Source organism: Dermacentor albipictus, chromosome 1, assembly GCF_038994185.2.
Source record: "Dermacentor albipictus isolate Rhodes 1998 colony chromosome 1, USDA_Dalb.pri_finalv2, whole genome shotgun sequence".
NCBI lineage: Eukaryota > Metazoa > Arthropoda > Arachnida > Ixodida > Ixodidae > Dermacentor > Dermacentor albipictus.
Window position 1 is genome coordinate 499,300,274 of NC_091821.1, and position 19,253 is coordinate 499,319,526.

The 19,253-nt window shown below is 45.1% G+C and overlaps 1 protein-coding gene across 5 annotated transcripts in view; it reads left to right on the plus strand.

Annotated features, from left to right (window-relative positions):
* LOC135920358 (rootletin-like) overlaps positions 1–15,928 on the plus strand; it is a 380,210-nt gene extending 364,282 nt beyond the window's left edge. For 3 of the 5 annotated variants that reach the window (XM_065454609.2, XM_065454610.2, XM_065454613.2), the window contains one exon: positions 12,687–15,928. In XM_065454609.2, coding sequence (XP_065310681.1) covers positions 12,687–12,881 — 195 coding nt within the window. In that variant the 3' untranslated portion in view covers positions 12,882–15,928. Of the gene's footprint in view, positions 1–12,070; positions 12,246–12,686 lie in introns of all 5 variants that reach the window. The other 2 variants (XM_065454611.2, XM_065454612.2) reach the window with 2 other exon arrangements.
* The last annotated feature ends 3,325 nt before the right edge of the window (positions 15,929–19,253 follow it).

Genomic DNA, 19,253 nt, shown 5'->3' on the forward strand with positions numbered 1-19,253 from the left:
AGTGATGCACCCTAAACCACAATAGATATTGTAACACAGGATCTAGGAGAAAATCTGGGCGCTCCTCAAACTACACTAGAGCAAGAGATAAACAAAGGCATAGGTGGGTGTCTGTGTGACCTGTTTGCTTTTTATTTTGTTGCTTTTTTGCCCGGTCAATTTCTTTATGACCACTCATGATGGCTAAGCACCATATTGAGCAACCATCTGTTGTAGTGCATGCCAGCCACTCAAGTGCCATGTGGGTCACAGCCCAGTACACGAGAGACATTTGTGAAGTTTACACAGAGTACGCTTAAGTACATAAGTAGAGTCGAACTTCGTTATATTTAAGTCGGATCTGGCACGAACATGCCCTTGTTATATTCAATACTTGTTATAAGCATACACACTGACAAAAAAAAAGAATCTCAAATGTCTATGTAAAAACAAATAGTGATTACTTGACAGAAATGCAAGCCTCCAAGGGGCCATCAAACAAGCGCTTGCATATTTTGACAGCCCGTTGGGATTTTCCACGCAAATACCTGGCGAGTGAACAGTAATCTATGTACAGATACTTTCCACCGTCGCTAACACACAACCATATTGTCTATTATTGGCTACAGTCCAACCAAGCCAAGCTGCAGGCCTAAACGCACAAGAATGTCCAGAATGTTCTATTTCAACATGGAGTAAAGTTTTTCTTTCTCCAAGTTGTGCTTGTTATAAGTACAGTTGCCGACCATTTTTATAGACATGGACGAAGCCGCATGTGTACCAAACCGTGCGTGTGATCTCATGCTCAATCACCTATGAGGTCTGCTGGCACGACTATATTGTTACGGGGATGTACGAGCGTACTCAGTTGCAACACGTGGCACAGAAGGTAGGATGGTGTCAAACGGCAATGTGAAGTCACGGCCATACAAAAGATGAAAGGGTGAATATCCTGCAGTGTTATGTCGGGACGAGTTATATGTGAATGTCAGGTAGGCCAATGTGGCGTCCCAGTCACGGTGATTGTTGGAGATGTACATTGACAGCATCTCTGTGAGTGTTCGGTTGAGACGTTCGATAAGACCGTTCATTTGTGAGTGGTAGGCGGTGGACAGCTTGGGCTCAGTGGCACACAAGTGGAGAAGGTCGTCGACAACTCCAGACAAGAATGAGCAGCCACAGTCTGTAACTGTCCAGGTGTCCAGGTGCACCGTGGTGGAGAATAATATCGTGGAGGAGAAAATCCGCGCCGTCAGTTCTGCAACTAGTCGGCAACGCCTTTGTTATCGCATAGCATGTCACGTAATCGGTAGCGACGACGATCCACTTATTCCCCCTAGTTGTTGTTGGAAAAGGGCCAAGCAGGTCAAGGCCTACATGAAAGAAAAGTTCAGAGGGAACTCCGATTGGATGGAGTCGTCCGACAGGTGCCAGGGGAGGTTTTTTCCGGCGCTAATACAATTCGCAAGTTACGACACACAGAGCGGTAGAGACCTGGCCAGAAGGACCGGCGGCGTACGCTGTCATATGTATGCGAAACTCCAAGGCATCCTGCCATCGGTGCATCGTGAAGTTGTTCAAGAACGATGGATTGCAGATGATGAGGAAGGACAAGGAGAAACTAAGGGCCGTCGGGGTTAATATCGCGGCGGTAGAGGTGCCGCCATGCAGCACAAACATGCAGCACGTGCTGTCGTTGCTGCCAGATTGCACTCCGGCAATGATGGGCTGTAAGGATTTGTCACATTGTTTTTTAGCACGCATGTTGGTCATGTCAGTAAAAGCCGTCATGCAGGTCACCGGATTATGTGCAACAAGATCAGGAGGATCCACACGGTGACGAGAGAGGCAGTCAGCCTCCTTGTGCAGATGTCCAGACTTGTAATTGACAATAAATGAAAAATCCTGGAACCGCAAAGACCAGCGACCAAGCCATCCTGTCGGGTCCCGGAGGGAAGACAGCCAACAGAAGGCGTGGTGGTCTGTAACGACTGAAAACGTGTGGCCGTACAAATTTGGCAGGAACTTGGCGACAGCCCAAACTAAAGCCAAACGCTCCCACTCGGTGAAGGAGTAATTTTTCTCTGAAGGTGACAGCAGGCGGCCGGCATAAGCTATCACGCACTCGGTACCATTCTGATGTTGGGTGAGAACAGCTTCGATGCTGTGGCCGCTTGCGTCAGTGTGGACTTCGGTCAGTGCAGATGGATCAAAGTAGGCAAGTATGGGAGGGGTGGTCAAAAACCTGATGAGAGCGGCAAACGCATGAGCTTGCTCAGGGCCCTATGTGAATGACGTGTTCTTCTTTAGAAGATTGGTCAAAGGCCGAGCAGCATCAGCGAAGTTTTTGACGAAACAGCAAAAGTAAGGCCACAGGCTGACGAAGCAGCGCATGTCAGAAGCAAAATGTGGCACAGGGAAACTGCGAACGGCGAGAACTTTTTCCGGATCTGGTTGTACACCGGATGCGTCGATGTCCCAACACTGTAATCTGATGGTACCCGAGTTGACATTTCGTGTAGTTCAATTGGAGGTGGGCTTTTTGGAAGACCAAGAATTGCAGCAAGTCAGGTAAGCTAGCTGCTGAACGTGGGAGAAAAAACAATAACGTCGTCAAGATAACGAAGACAGGTGGTCCATTTGTAGCCTCAAAGAAGAAAGTCCGTCATGCGTTCAAATGTCGCTGGAGCATTGCATAGGCCGAAAGGCATGACTTTGAACTGATATAAATTATTAGGCATGATTAAGGCCGTCTTCTCGTGGTCCATTTCATCAACTGAAATCTGCCAGTAGCCAGATCGAAGATCAATGGACAAGAAGTATTTAGCTCCTTGCAAGCACTCTAAGGGGTCATCGATGCGTGGTGCTGGGTAGACATTCTTTCTCGTGATCTTATTTAAGTGGCGATAGTCGACACAAAAACACGAGGTACCGTGTTTTTTTTTTTTTTTTTTTCACAAGGATGTCAGGCGAAGCTCAAGGTCTAGGTGATGATTCAGTGACCCGTTTGCGGAGCATTTTCTCTACTTCTGACTAGATGACTCTGTGTTCAGTATGCGATACACGATAGGGACGCCAGCTAATAGTATTCGTGTCTCCAGTGTTTATACGGTGGTGAACAACAGATGCTTGGCCTAAAGGCCTGTTGCCGAAATCAAAGTTGTCACTGGATGATTCAAGCAGGAGACGTATGTCAGTGGCCTGCGCAGAGGTGAGGTGAGGTGCAGTCATCTTCGCGAGGTCATCCGTTAAGGAACTAGAGCTGTGAGCTGCAATTCACACTAAGAAACCACTCGGCATTCAGACTCTCAATGTCAAATTCGGAAGTACTAGAAGCGCTGGCCAAGAACATGCCGGCCGGAAGCACTTGAGGGCACAGGCTGAAATTCAGAAGTGGAAGAATGACGCCATTATTAGTAACCGTCACCAGTGTATACGGAAGAGCAACATTCCGGTTTAAAAGCACGTCGACGATGGTACGAAGCACATATTGACTGTCGGGAACCTGTGGCTGTGCGGTCAAAATGACGTAAGTGACTGCCTCGGGTGACAGACGCACATCTTGAAGCGAGCACAAATGCAGTGTGGCGGTGCTCGGAACATCGGTGAGTTGAGGCAGTTCCAACTGAAGAACGCTGGTTGCGCAGTCGATGAGAGCGGAATGATTGGATAAAAAGTCCAATCCAAGGATAACATCATGAGGGCAGTTGTTGACCACAGCAAAGAACAGTAGTAGGGCGGCCAGCTATACTTAAACGCACAGTACACATTCCAGCAACAACCAGCATGCTGTCGTTGGCCACACGAAGCACTTGTGCAGCTGCTGAGGTTAGGACCTTCTTTAAACATCTACTAGGCTAGCACTCGTCACAGAAACGTGGGCTCCAGTGTCAACGAGGGCTTGCACTGGTACGCCGTCTATTTTAGCATCAATGACACTTCTCTTTGTGGGCACAGACAGACGATTTGCTGCAGTAGTAGGCAATGTAGCATGATCTCCGAGGGCTGCATTTCTTAGTTTTCCGAAAGGGTGCAGCCAAAAGCTACAGGGGACAAAAGGCAACGTGGCTGCGGCGAACAGGAAGATGGGCGACGTGTTTGCTGTGAACGAGACTGGTGTTCACATGGCGATGGTGAGCGACTGTACCACGTGTCCTTAGCAGAGTTGTCGGCGCTGTTAGACTCGTCGATGGGCGAAACGTTGCGGGTATGTCCATCAAAACTGCTCAGGTTGGTCGGCATGCAAGGTGTTGAGGGCCACGAGTTGCGACAGTATCGGGCGACATGACCAATGCGTCGACAGGTGAAACACATCGGCTGGTAGTCTGCACTTCTCCACTCATTCAGGTTGCGATAACGCAGAGAGACGCGTCGGGGTGTAGCGAAAATAGTAGAAGGGCGTTGTTGGCTTTGGGGTTGGTGACAGCACAGACAGAATGTAGGCCAATCTGTTCAAGTACCTGGAGAACGATGGCTTTTACGAGGGGAACTGAAGAAGGGGTAGCATCAGGGCTGTGTGAACAGAAAACTGCAGGCACCATCGTGTCCAGTTCACGTTGAACGATTCACACCATGTCCTCTGATTGCGACACATGCTGCTGTGCGGGTGAATCTTTACCCGTCGATGTTGCGGCAGTATTGGGAAGTCTGGCAAATGGTTGCAAAACGCATCGGCTTCTGGCCTGCTCGAATTATCTGCACTCTTTGATGATAGCATCAACTGTAGAGCAGCTTTGGCACATGAGCAGATTAAAGGCGTCATCAGCAATTCCCTTGAGCACGTGCCCGACCTACTCAGCTTCTGTCATTTCGTGATCAGCTTTACGACAAAGCGTGTCCTGGATGTTCGAGACATAGGACTCCATAGGGGATTGGGCATGGGAGGCCAGTTTCTGCTTTGCAGCAATTTGACAGCCGGCCAGTTTGCCAAACAACTCTGTTAACTTCTCTTTGCATTGGTCGCAGCTGGTTAGTTCCTCTTCGTGGTTTTCATACCACACCTTTGCCGTGCCTTTTAGGTAGAACAGCAGGTTAGCTAGCGTAAGTGTAGGGTCCTATCTGTTGATTCCATTCATGCGTTCGCACATCGCCACCCACTCTTCAACGTCAGCGCCATCGGTCCCGCAGAAAGTTCCAGGATCCTTGGGTTGCACAACCACAACCAAAGGGGACAGTGACGTAACTGGCAACTGTGACTTTGGAGGCGGCAACGACGTTGATCCCGCTTGCTCACCATCATTCATGGTGAGGACGGTGATGCAACGTCCACTGCGGAGCTCCGTTTCCAGCCGTGGTACCCAGAACCTCCATCAATATGTTGTGGGGATGTTCAGAGTATAGGCAGACTGTATTTACAATATATATACAAGCAGAATCGATGTGGTTAAGATGGCTGACCAGCAACAACACGCAGCAGCCAGCGTCTTGCAATCTTCTTCTTCCTTTCTCTTCTTTTATCCTCCTGTAACAATATTAATGTTGAGCTTCAAGCGATGGCTTGTCACCAGCCATGCCACTTGCCATCGGCATATTTTGTCACAGCCATAGTGCCTGTTGGCTGTTTGGCCTAAACAGGGCCTCTTGCATAGCAGTCGGCAGTCAAAGTTACAATTTGGTACCAAATCGACGTGTCATAAACATTGCTCACAGTCGCCATGCTTGCAGCATCAGGTGCGTAGATCATGAACAAAAGACTGAGTCACACCGTGCACGTCTAAAATTCGGTTTGTCTCGGTGTGGACTCGAAACACAGGAGCTGTCAAGCTGGAGTGTGCTGAACTGCGCTGGTTGGTTCCTATTGAAGGGATACGAACAATGCAAGAAGTTGGGACTTATAGTGTACACAATGCACACAGCACTGTGTCCATCATCTATTTATTTATCTATACTATACATCCTGCCTTTGGGTGCTGTTTCGTTCCTAGGTGAAGCTGCTTCATTTACTTCATGTTCCGTGCTACACATTTGGGGCTCATGCAGGTGCTCTAGTAAGCCATAAAGTGCTAAGTTGTGCTGGTTGGTACATGTCTGAACAAAATACAAGTAACAGCCCAAAGAACGGGACGTGTGGACTGAGACAGATGAAGCACTGAGACAGAGCACCAACTCTGTCTCTCCGACTCAGACAGACCAGTACTTTGTCTGTCTCAGTATGAACGTCCCGTTCTTTTGCGCAGTTACTCGCTTTCTTTTTCTCTGTTCTAGTCTGGTTGCAGTGCTGCAAAGCAAGTCAACATTTGCATGGAGGTTTGAACGATTGGGCAACTGAAAAATAAGTCTTCGATTGTATTGTCATTTTTGCTTCAATCTAATGATACTCTGTCAGATCCCGCATTTTTCATTTTTGTTATAGCAGGGAAATGTTGAAACACCATGAGCAACCAAATTTTATATTTACTGCATAATATTCAATAATTTTTCATATGTGTGTTAGCTGTATCAAGATTTGACTGTATACAGGGTGTCCGAACTATATGATGCACCGAGATTTAAATAAATGTATCTGCAAATGGCACGTAGCTGGACAGAACCAAGGTAATCTTGTCTGCCGTTGCCTGGCGATGTTCAGATTATTTCTTGCATTCCGCCTAATTCCATAGTTAGTCTTAATAATTATCACCTTCTCAAATATTACCATCATCATCATCATTAGCCTAATTTATGTCTACTGCAGGATAAAGGCCTCTCCCGGCAATCTCCAATTACCCTGACCTGCGCCAACCGATTCCAGCTAGCGCCTGCGAATTTCTTAATTTCATCACCCCACCTAGCCACTCCACCTCAAATGCGCTTCCCTTCTCTTGGCACCCATTCTGTAACCCTAATGGTCTACCGGTTATCTAACCTACGCATTACATGACCTGCCCAGCTCCATTTCTTTCTCTTAATGTCAGTTAGAATATTGGCTATCCCTATGTGCTCTCTGATCCACACCACTGTCTTCCTGTCTCTTAACGTTATGCCTAACCTTGTTCGTTCCATCGCTCTTTGCACGTTCCTTAACTTGTTTTCGAGCTTCTTTGTCAGTCTCCTAAGTTTCTGCCCCATATGTCAGCACCGGTAGAATGCATTGATTGTACACCTTTCTTTTTAATGATAATGGTAAGCTTCCAGTCTGGATCTGGCAATGTCTGCTGAATGCGCTCCAACCCATTTTTATTCTTTATTCTTCTGTAAATTTCTTACGCCACCAGGCAGCGGTGGCGTAGAGGTAGAGCATCTGCCTCACGTGCAAGAGGACCGTGGTTCGAATCCTGGTGCCATGAAATTTTCCACATGACAGGGGTAGTTGAAGAAGTATGGGAGAGGCCTTTGCCCTGCAGTTGGTGTAATCAGGCTGATGATGATGATGTCCCTGCAAACTTCTTAATCTCCTCCACCCACCTAACTTTCTGCGACCCCCTGCTACGCTTCCCTTCCCTAGAATCCAGTCTGTAACCCTTAATGACCATCGGTTATCTTCCCTCCTCATTACATGTCCTGCCCATTTCTTTTTCTTGATTTCAACTAAGACGTCATTAACTCGCATTTGTTCCCTCACCCAATCTGCTCTTTTCTTATACCTTAACGTTACACCCATCATTCTTCTTTCCATAGCTCGTTGCGTCGTCCTCAATTTAAGTAGAACCCTTTTCGTACGTGGGTACTGGTAGGACACACTTTTCTCTTGAGGGATAATGGCAACCTGCTGTTCATGATTTGAGAATGCCTGCCAAACGCACCCCAGCCCATTCTTATTCTTCTGATATTTCAGTCACATGATCCGGATCTGCGGTGACTACCTGCCCTAAATAGATGTATTCCCTTACCACTTCCAGTGCCTCAATACCTATCGTAAACTGCTGTTCTCTTGGGAGACTGTTAAACATTACTTTAGTTTTCTACAGATTAATTTTTAGACCCACCCTTCTGCTTTGCCTCTCCAGGTCACTGAGCATGCATTGCAATTGGTCCCCCGAGTTACTAAGCAAGGCAATATCATCAGCGAATCGCAAGTTAGTAATGTATTCTCCATTAACTTTTATCCCCAATTCTTCCCACTCCAGGTCTCTGAATACCTCCTGTAAACAGGCTGTGAATAGCATTGGGGAGATTATATCTCCCTGCCTGACACCTTTCTTTAATGGGAATTTTTTGCTTTCTTTATGGAGGACTATGGTGGCTGTGGAGACGCTATAGATATCTTTCAGTATTTTTACATATGGCTCATCTACACCCCGATTCCATAATGCCTGCATGACTGCTGAGGTTTCGACTGAATCAAACGCTTTTTCGTAATCAATAAAAGCTATACATAAGGGTTGGTTATATTCCGCACATTTCTCTATTACCTGATTGAGTGTGAATTGCTGAATGATGGTGGGCACATTGTTCTAGAAGAACTGGCCACCCTGTATACACAATGCCTCATGACCTCGAGCGTACCGGAATCTTGGAAGAACGCCAACATAATCTTAATCCATAAGAAAGGGGACGCCAAGGACTTGAAAAATTATAGACCGATCAGCTTACTGTCCGTTGCCTACAAAGTATTTACTAAGGTAATCTCAAATAGAATCGAGAACACCTTAGACTTCTGTCTACCAAAGGACCAGGCAGGATTCCATAAAGGCTACTCAACAATAGACCGTATTCACACTATTAGTCAGGTGATAGAGATATGTGCGGAATATAACCAACCCTTAGATATAGCTTTCATTGATTATGAAAAAGTGTTTGATTCAGTCAAAACCTCAGCAGTCATGCAGGCATTATGGAATCGGGGTGTAGACGAGCCATATGTAAAAATACTGAAAGATATCTATAGCAGCTCCACAGCCACCATAGTCCTCCATAAAGAAAGCAACAAAATCCCAATAAAGAAGGGTGTCAGGCAGAGAGATACGATCTCTCCAATGCTATTCACAGCGTGTTTACAGAAGGTATTCAAAGACCTGGATTGGGAAGAATTGGGGATAAAAGTTATTGGAGAATACATTACTAACTTGCGATTCGCTAATGATATTGCCTTGCTTAGTAACTCGGGGACCAATTGCAATGCATGCTCACTGACCTGGAGAGGCAAAGCAGAAGAGTGGGTCTAAAAATTAATCTGTAGAAAACTAAAGTAATGTTTAACTGTCTCCCTAGAGAGCAGCAGTTTACGATAGGTAGTGAGGCACTGGAAGTGGTAAGGGAATACATCTACTTAGGGCAGGTGGTGACCGCGGATCCAGATCATGTGACTGAAATAATCAGAAGAATAAGAATGGGCTGGGATGCGTTTGGCAGGCATTCTCAGATCATGAACAGCAGGTTGCCATTCCTCAAAAGAAAAGTGTATAACAGCTATGTTTTACCAGTACTGACCTACGAGGCAGAAACCTAGAGTCTTACGAAAGGGTTCTACTTAAATTGAGGACAACGCAGTTAGCTATGGAAAGAAGAATGATGGGTGTAAGATTAAGAGATAAGAAGATTGGGTGAGGAAACAAACGCGAGTTAATGACATCTTAGTTGAAATCAAGAAAAAGAAATGGGCATGGGCAGGGCATGTAATGAGGAGGGAAGATAACCGATGGTCATTAAGGGTTACAGACTGGATTCTAAGAGAAGGGAAGCGTAGCAGGGGGTGGCAGAAAGTGAGGTGGGCGGATGAAATTAAGAAGTTTGCAGGCACGGCATGGCCACAATTAGTACATGACCGGGGTTGTTGGAGGAGCATGGGAGAGGCCTTTGCCCAGTGGGCGTAGCCAGGCGGCGGCGGCGGCGGCGGCTGCTGCTGCTGCTGCTGCTGTTGCTGCATTCCTGAGGTTCCTGAGATATTCGCTGTGTTGATCCTTCTATTCTTCCAAGCACGCAGTGAATAGCATTGGAGAGAGTGTGTCTCCTTGTCTGACCCCTTTCTTTATAGGTATCTTCTTACTTTGCTTGTGGAGAATTAAGGTAGCTGTGGACCAAATATTATAATTCAATGAAAAGTGTCAATGAGAAAATGGTAGAGCAACATAAAAAACCCGCAACACAGCTTTTCTGTTGCTCGGTACGTGCTACATAAGTGTGTTTTGTTTTGTTTGTGCGTGGAGGAAGCCTGCAAATACACACAAAATTGCCACGCGACTGGCCACTCGAGGCACTTTGGTTTCTGCGACAACAAGCAGCATAGCTGCGGGAGCACTTTTCCCTAGCCGTGTATCACGGGGAGTCCTCCTCTCACAGAGCTAGCGGCATCCTTTTCTGTATTGTTTGCCTTTGGTGCAGAAGCCCCTTAGATTCCCTTTCCACCCCGGTATCCAGCGTTTCTACAGTGCTGGGTGTTGCCGGAGGCAAATAAACCGTTTCTGTTAACTTAGGGCAACACTGTGTTTGCTTGCTTGTGCAGCGCTCGCAGTTAAAGTAAACAAGTAAATCGAGCGACAAAAATCTACATAGATTAGCAAAAAATCTAGGCACAACACAGTGAAAAGGCAAAAAAGTCAGTTGAAACACTGCAAATGGGCACCTGCTGTCTATAACATTTTATCAGTCTGATATTCTGCATCATGTAAGGTTGGCGATTCCTGACTGACACATGAACCGTTATGTTTCTTAATGAAAAACGCTTCTGTTAGTTCATGGGTAGTTTGTTTCCTGCTCTTGTACAACATTGAGCGCCTGCTACGTCAGGTGTGCTGCCGCATTTGTTTCAATGTGAAGCCACTGTGTGAAGCCAATGTGATGGTGGCTTCTTCCTGCATCGAACGTTGCTCACTCTTTCACATGCAGAAAGAAAAGAAGAATGTTTCACACTGGGGCATAAACATGCACACATCTGTATCTTCCCACAGGCTCATTCATGTTCATCGATCAAAACATAGGGCTTTCGGTGTTTTGGATCATCCGAAATGTCTTCATTGTCCGAGTTCTACTTTGAAGAAGTTGGTGTCAGTTTCGACCACATGACATGAATACTAATCCAGGAGGAAAGCTGTAACTCTGCCTTATATTCACGAGGAAATTATTTTAAAGGAGGTGCAGGCAGTAGACAGTGCTTTTTGTTTGGCAAGATGCAGAACAAATTTACTACATCAAGGTCCAGGTGGTCAAATGAAACACTAGGCAATAATATATTTCTCAATGAAACAAAAAAGTGTCTAAACATTTTGAAATAGGTTATTCAGTTTGTCATAATGTCCAAATGCTTTTTGATTCAACAGTCGTTTATTCAAACAAACAGTTTGTTAAGTCAATGATTCCTTTAAACTGAGGTTTGTGTGCTTCATCAAATCAAGAAATATGAGCAGACTGCTAGCTCACGGTAAGACTGGTAAAACTATGCCAGCAAGCATTGGAAGTATATGTTTTCGAAGAAGCCTTGACGGTATCTCACGATCACCTACAGTGGCCTTCGTTTGCTCTGTTATACAAGTGCAACATGTTATAAAACATTGAGCAGAGTTGCGAGTCGGGCTATGCCGAGTGCATGAATTTGCCATTGGATGCATCCACATGCATCATCGCAAGCCAGCGAATGTTGTACTGTATATGTTCTGTTTGTTTTGGCAGCGTAGGAAAATCAATTACTCTAGCAGCACTTCGTGATGACCACTGGTAGCAAAGCAACAACTCCTCCGAGGTGCTACTGTGGTAGAACGAGGCTGCATTTCTTTGCGTTTCCTGCGAGAAGAAAAAAAAAATTCTGAGCTTTCACTTCATGCTTAGCATGCCCAGACTTTTTTGCCGTTGTCTTTTCTTTTCAATTTCCCACTTTGCTTCGAGATTGAGGCGTGAAGCTTCCTTCTAGTTGATGTACATAGGTTTCATGCTAAAGAAAGACAAAAGGTGCAGAAATCTGTTTCGCTCGACACCTCTATGAAGTCTGTCAGGAAGCACTATGCTCTCAATCAGGTTCTTGTTGCCTCCTGCATGTGCTTATACACAATGTGCAAAGACTTTTACTTAATTGAAACACCAGTGCAGGAATAGCTTGCCAAATTGCGGTAAATATAAGTAGCCATCAGTGAAACAAAAACAACAAAAATAATAAATCTTACAATTCGAAATTTATTGTAGCAGTTGCATTTGCCTAAAGCATATATCCTCTTAAGTACAGTTAACCATAATGGGCGTGTAGGCCTTCCGAGCAGTACTTGGCCTGTGCACAATGGAGACGGTGCTGGTTCTCGTCCTGCTTGTGGTCGCCCTGGTGCGGGCACTCAAGGGGGATGCGCCGGTTGTGCAGCCTGGCTACGATGGGATACCAGGCTGCTGCTGCTGACAACGACGACGCCTTGACCGAGGACAAGCAAGTGCGCTCGCTTTTTGCCACAGCCTGCAGGCCTAAGTTAATGTAGCGATTGGCCGTGCCAAATGAGAAACCATAGTTTATCATTTGCACTTAGCTGAAGAAGAACTTAGCTGAAGAAGAACTTAGCTGAAGTAGAAAATGCACTTAGCTGAGGTGCATTTTCAATCCGTCTGAGCGTTGCAAATTTCCCTACGGGAGACTTCTCACAAAGGGGATATACACTCCCATTCAAGGTTGTTCTGTAGAGCTTTAATATGAATTGTGCAAATGGGCCTTCCCACGCATGGAAGTGGGAAGGTGCTTGCATCTACGGGTGGTGCTAGCATCTGTTTTCTTCACTCGGGGTTTAGTGCTGAGTGGAGGAATGTTCTCGCAAACAGTGGTCAGCGTCAGTTATTCGCGACAGTGAAGCAGCATCTCTTCCTATCCCTTGTCTGCGCAGGGTCGGGGTGATGGCCTCAGTGCTGAGCTCGAGCGATCGCTGCATGCGGTCGCTCAACGGCCCGATCGGCTGCGCTCCGAGTCGCGGCGCTTGGAGCGAGCACTGGACCTTGAGACCACCACCACTGCTACGCCAGTTGGAGGCGGCAGTATTGCATCACCATCTGCCAAAGTGCCGCCCGCCCCATCATCATAGTCAGTGTGCCACCACTTGCGCCCATGAACGACGGCCAACAAACATAACCACTTGCCTGCCTTCGTGCTGTGCCAAGCTTAAATGTCATCACAGCAACATTCCTTTGGTGACAGTCAGCAGTGAGGCCTCGGAACATTTGTGTACCAAGTGGCAACCCAAACTGCCGTCACTGCCCTGTGGTTCATGACTTGACCATCTTGTGTTTGCCGTATGGGATGTCAACTCTTGGAATGCTGTGGCCTGTGACAGGAAGCCAGCACATTTGCTGTGCCGCTTTTTATTTGAGGGTGTTTTTGTTCTGTTGGCAGATGTTGTAAAAGTGCTGCTTCTGTGCCCATCTGATGGCTTTCTGTGGCTTAAAGCGGGCTCATCTCTCGCCATAGATAAGGCAGTATATTTAATCAAATTTCCTTAAACTAGCATTTGGTGAATGAACCCATACACTGCCTGTTCGAAATAGGTGATCTGGAAGTTAAGTTTGAGTAAAATTGTGTGTGCAACATAATTAACAGCTTTTGCATGGAACCTCATTAATTGAAATTCCACAAGCAGCCGCGAATCTGTTCGAATAAAGTGATGTGTGTTATTCGAGGGCACGATCATGCACGATGCGAATTAGCGGAAGATCCCGCACCCATCCACGGTGTGTGGGCCATATAGGTAATACTCGATATCACAGTGCTTACGCACAACTTGCTCTAGCCAAAGGAGTTTTTGGGCTCGCTCGAATAATCGGACATTTTCACAGCACTGCCCACTGCCCTGTGCTCCGTTGGAACAGTTCCATTCTATGGACTACCAAAGTACTGCTTCTCAAATATTTTTGTATAAAGCACGTAACCAGTTGCATTTCCCAAGGTAGGGCATTTCTCAGCCTTTAGAGAGCTGTTTGGTGAGTAGTGATTATACTATTTCAAAGTGATTATTTTGATTTAATCAACACCCAAGGCGCTATGCTAAGTCTAGATCATGGCATTATCTCAAAAAAGATTTTTCAACTACTTTTTCCATCTATGTTATCTGTGGTCAATGTTCCTGCTGTGACTGTATCCAAATTTCAGTCCAGTCGGCCAGCAAGCTGCAGAAGCCGAGCTTGCATGTGCACCGCTCTGCTGCCAGGAGGTGCAACAAAAGAAGGTTGCATATTGTCACAAGCCGCCCCTTGATTTTATGGGCTGCCAACTTTGCCAGCAATATGCAATTGCATCATGCTCCATTTGCCAAGTCATGATTGACTACATCGAGAAACGTGAAATGCTTGAGCCACGGATATTTTAGCAGATGTTCCCACATTTTTTGCGCAAGACTGTTCGTTGATATCAGAGGTAGTTATGATTGGTCACACCAATAATGGCATCTAGCAAGTTTCCAGTGGCTGCCAACAGCAGGCATTTGTGTGGCGTGCCGCACATATTGAAATGCTGCAGGGCTACTTGATTTAATTTCTGGCTCTATGCAACATAAAATATGCTAAAATTACATGTCTTCCGGAGCACTCGATTCTTTGAATATTTTACAGTCCATTTCAGGTAAGACATATTGGTTAGCGACTGTGCATGCTAACCAATATGCAAACCAATATGTGATGCCAGAGGTCAAAAGTGTTGTCCTCCGGCATCATCTGACAGCTTCGCCGACAACATGCGGATGACAAAGCTATCCGCAAACAGGGCTCGTGAGGCTGCTGTGTTAGATATTGTCAAATTTGCCATCTTGTCATCTTGTAGAAAATCGCAGGATGGCTACGCCTTGCCTTATTGGTTCAAAGAAACCAACATGGTGGCATTTGACAGTGTCCAGAATATCACTGCTTGTTGATGTTGTCGGTGGCGACAGTAAGGACTGCCAATCAGATGAGCCCTGCCCCCATGCTATGGTGGCAATCACATTGGTGCCAGTGTCAAAGTGCTCTGCATGATCTGAACGATGATCAGTGTGTTTCGTAAAATTCAGAAACACTGGTGCAGTTTTTTCCAGACTGGTCGTTTTAACACCCAGTGGAGGGGGATCTTGTTAGGTGGCCCTCCACAGTGCATCATTCGCTTTCGACAATAATTGGTGCTTGACACCAAAACAAACCTGCTGGAATTGACCGTTGCGTGTCTTCAGTGGTTCTACCAATACCAAAGCCTCCTCTGTACTAATGCATAGGACTTTCACAGGACACGAGTGTCTGTGAATTCGAATTAAGCAAGTTTGAATTAACAAGGTTCTAATGTAAAAAAAGATCCTTGTTCATTTGCTGTTGATCTTTTTCTTTTTTTTCAAGTTGGAAAAAGCATTTCTGTAGTTGATTCGTAAGCTTTTCCTCACAAAGTATTAATATCTACCAAAACTTGGAAGAGTGTGCACCAAGTTGCACTCACCATACTTGCTGTGCTGCCTTTGTTGGAGAAAGCCGGTGCTCGCGCTGGGTCATCATGAATGTGAACACATTTTTCAATTTTTCCTGAAATGTTGACTAATGATTGCTTATATTGTATGAGCAAAGTGGGATTAAAACACTATCATCATTGTTGCTGTGCTGCAGTGCATGCATGCTGTAGCATTTTATTAAAACTGGTGGTTACTTTAGTGCAATCAGTAGCATAGAGGGAGATGGCGACGTCAGGAAGAAGATATCACTGCCATCACTCAATTTGTACCATAATGGGCTTTTTAGTTTTAACATTTCACTATAACTAATAGAATTTTTAAAAATTTTACTATTGCTGTTAATAATTTTCTCCACATTGTTTCTGCTCGTTCAGTTTGCATGTCTTGCTCAGCGAGCTAATCATTGTTAGCACACAGTATCAATCACCATTTTGTAGTATCATCATGTTAAACGCATTCATTGGAAGTTTGAGTGCTCTTTCTATCAGTGCAATATCCACTTGCTTTGCAAACACTTGTTCACTTATAGTGTGCGAAAATATGAATAGTGCTCTTGTGTCACACACATAGTAATAATAAACATTTGTAACATAGAATGTTCAGATAATGTTGCAATTGATGCTGCATGAGATGTGCTGTTTCTATTCAATAAATTCATGTTTAATTTTGTTGGTTGTTGTAAACACGACTTTTTATTACCTGCACGGAAAGTAACACGAGGCTCCTATTGGAGGAACAAATATGGGATAGTCCTTAAGGTCAACTGCAACAAACTTTAAACCCAGTAAAAAAGCCCAATTTAGGATAGTGCGGATATAGGGGAGCCTCCGTGCAAAATTTGACGTTTGAAGTATGAGTGGAAGCGTCACGAAAAGTTCACAAAAAATAGCTGTTTTGGTACCAAAGGATAATAAAGTGCCGCCATTACTGCTCTCCGGCACTGACGCATGATCTAGAATGCGCGACAAGATTATCAAAACATCGTGGAGATCACATTAGAATGTACACAGGACAATGTATACAATGTCGGTACTCCTGAAAGGTGTTTCAACTTTCTCTGATGTCTGAAGACGCCTTGTAGCGGGTGTCAAGTCCGCCTAATGCACTGCCAATTTTAGCACATAAAGCAGTTTACAGGACTTCTTGCAGTTTTAAAAATGGCTTTGAGAAGTTTGGAAAGACATCTTGTAAGCCTTCTTTTGTTACTGTACCTTATAGTCACCAAGGTTATTTCCAACAGAATCTTGGCAGTGCCTAACCAATCCAGAAAACATGCTGGCTCTGGGAAGGGATGTTTTGTATATAACATCCATGTCATCACTCAAGTAGTTGGGAAAGATGAAGCATATATATAATGTTTACATGGCTCTCATTGATTATGAAAAAGTGTTCGATTCCATAGCAATACCAGCAGTCGTGTAAGGACCGCGTAGCCAAGGAGTACCGAAAGCATACGTGTTTATAATAATATTAATGTTTGACAGCTACCCTATTAAAACATTTAGCTTTCTTTGGGAACTAACCACAATATTTAGTGTGTAACCGTTTTCGTGTGCCGATCCCAAAGACATTGCAATATAATACAACGGGAAAAATCGTGCAGTGGTACCATGAGGGTCTTTCAATACTTTTCAGTATTAAAGCTCCTTGCTAATTTGAAAGTAGCGTCACTCTCCTCCTTGTGGCGCTTTTCTCTTCGATTCTCCTCGCCCACTTGCTGTGCACAACACGCTTTTTCTCCTGGGCTCCCACGGACAGGCCGCAGCATTCTGTGGAGGCATGTTAATTTGGGCCAGCTGCACACCCCAGTGGTGTTAAAAATTTTGAGAAATGCTCATAACAGCATGGATAATGCTGAAGGCAACATTTGTGAACACGTTGGTTTTTTCTTAAAGCCGTATGAATGGGGCATACTGATGTAAAAGGAGCTTTGAGGCGAGTTGTATACTCCAGACAATTTTTCTGCCACATGAGATGCTTTACTTCATGCGTCTGATCTAGTATTGCTTGTGGCATATCCCTTGGTGTGGGGCTCATTAAGCGAAAGCCTTAGATCTCTGTTTCAAAGTCGCGTTGTGAGCTACAGAATATATCACGTGACAGAAGGAAGGCTGGATGTGAACCAAAACATGTGCAGCCGTGTATAAGAGATGGATTACTGATTATCAAAGTTAAGTAATAATTGATTAGTGATTGGATTAAGATGAACTAAGGCGGATTAAAGTAGATGAAAAATGGATTAGGGTGAATGAAGGTGGGTTAATTCCATATTCCTCCCTAATGCACCTTCATCATGATGATGATGATGATGAAGGTGCATTAGGGAGGAATATGGTAGATTCGGGTGGATTAAAGGGAATGAAGAAGGGTTCAGGTGGATTTAGGTCGATGAGGGAGAATTATGGGGGACGGGTGGATTAAAGTGAATGAATGAGGATTAGGGTGGATTTAGGTGCATTAAAGACGATTAAGGTGGATTAAAGTCGATGAAGGTGGATTAAAGTGAATGAAGGATGTTTAAGGTGGGTAAAGGTGCATTAAGGAGGATTGGGTCGATGAAGGTACAGTAAGGAGGATTAAGGCTGATTAAAGTGCACGAAGTATTAGTGTGGATTAATGTTTATTACAGTAGGCTTTACAAATCTTAATCCTACCCGCCGTGGTTGCTCAGTGGCTATGGTGTTGGGCTGCTGAGCACGAGGTCGCGGGATCGAATCCCGGCCGCGGCGGCCGCATTTCGATGGGGGCGAGATGCGAAAACACTCGTGTACTTAGATTTAGGTACACGTTAAAGAACCCCAGGGAGTCAAAATTTCCGGAGTCCTCCACTACAGTGTGCCTCATAATCAGAAAGTGGTTTTGGCACGTTAAACCCAATAATTTAATTTTTTTTAGATCTTATACGTCATCCACCTTAATCTTTGTTCATGCACCTTAATACACCTTAACCCACCCTGTAATGCTCCTTCATCCACCTTAATCCTCATACATGCACCTTAATCCTGGTTAATACACTCTAATCGGTCTTAGTCATCCTTGATCAACCCTAATTCAATCCTCCTTAAGCCGCCTTAATTCATTCGCTAATGAATCATTAACTTCGCTAATCATTCTCTTATACAGGGTTGGACATATACTTTGGGTCGCCTCTGGCCTTCCTTCGGTCACGTCACATTTTCTGTTCCCAATGCAACTTTGAAATGTAGACATCTGAAGGCTTTTACCTTAAAACTTAAAAAAAGACGCAATGTGGACTAGCTAGCGCTCATCACCTGCAATACCTTGGGTATACTTGCCATGTATTTTTTTTTTCAGGGCTTGCATTTATTGTATCTGACCGACACACAGATCTACGTAAGCTGGAAATGATAGCTCCTCTACAAGCCTCTATTTCAATATTCAGTGAAACAAGCAACGGATCCTAAAATCGCGAAAAGTGCATGCGATCGAGAGGCTATATCTTCGCACATAATTGTTCTCAGCAGAAAACACTTTCCAGCGCCTATAGGTGGCGCGGAAAACGTTCCAATATGGCGGGGATAGAGGTGATGAAGGCGATATGAAAGCGTGCGCATCTGCAGAAGCAGGCGGCTTACGGGCCTCTGGTATCTCTAAGCGCGATCCTTAACATTGCTAAGGAAACGCAGATATGTGTCGTAGAGGGAGAGGCTACGCTTAACGCTGGCCATATAATATGGTGTGAAATACGAAAGACGACAAGCGCGGCTGTTCAGGTCGAGTAACTCTGCCTGCAGACAAGCGCCGTGAGAGGCCCGCCGCATACTATAAAAGTTCAAGTCTGCAGTGTAACCGGCGCCGTAAACGTCACTATGTATCCTTACGCTTCGTAACCTATACGCGATGTACAAGAATTGACACCAAGCAGTTAATCGGTAGCGCTCAGATGTAAACAAAGCGCAGTATGCGCTTTATGCCGCTGCATAAGGTAAACGTTGGGAGCATTCACGATGAGATAAATGGCTCGACGCACCGGCT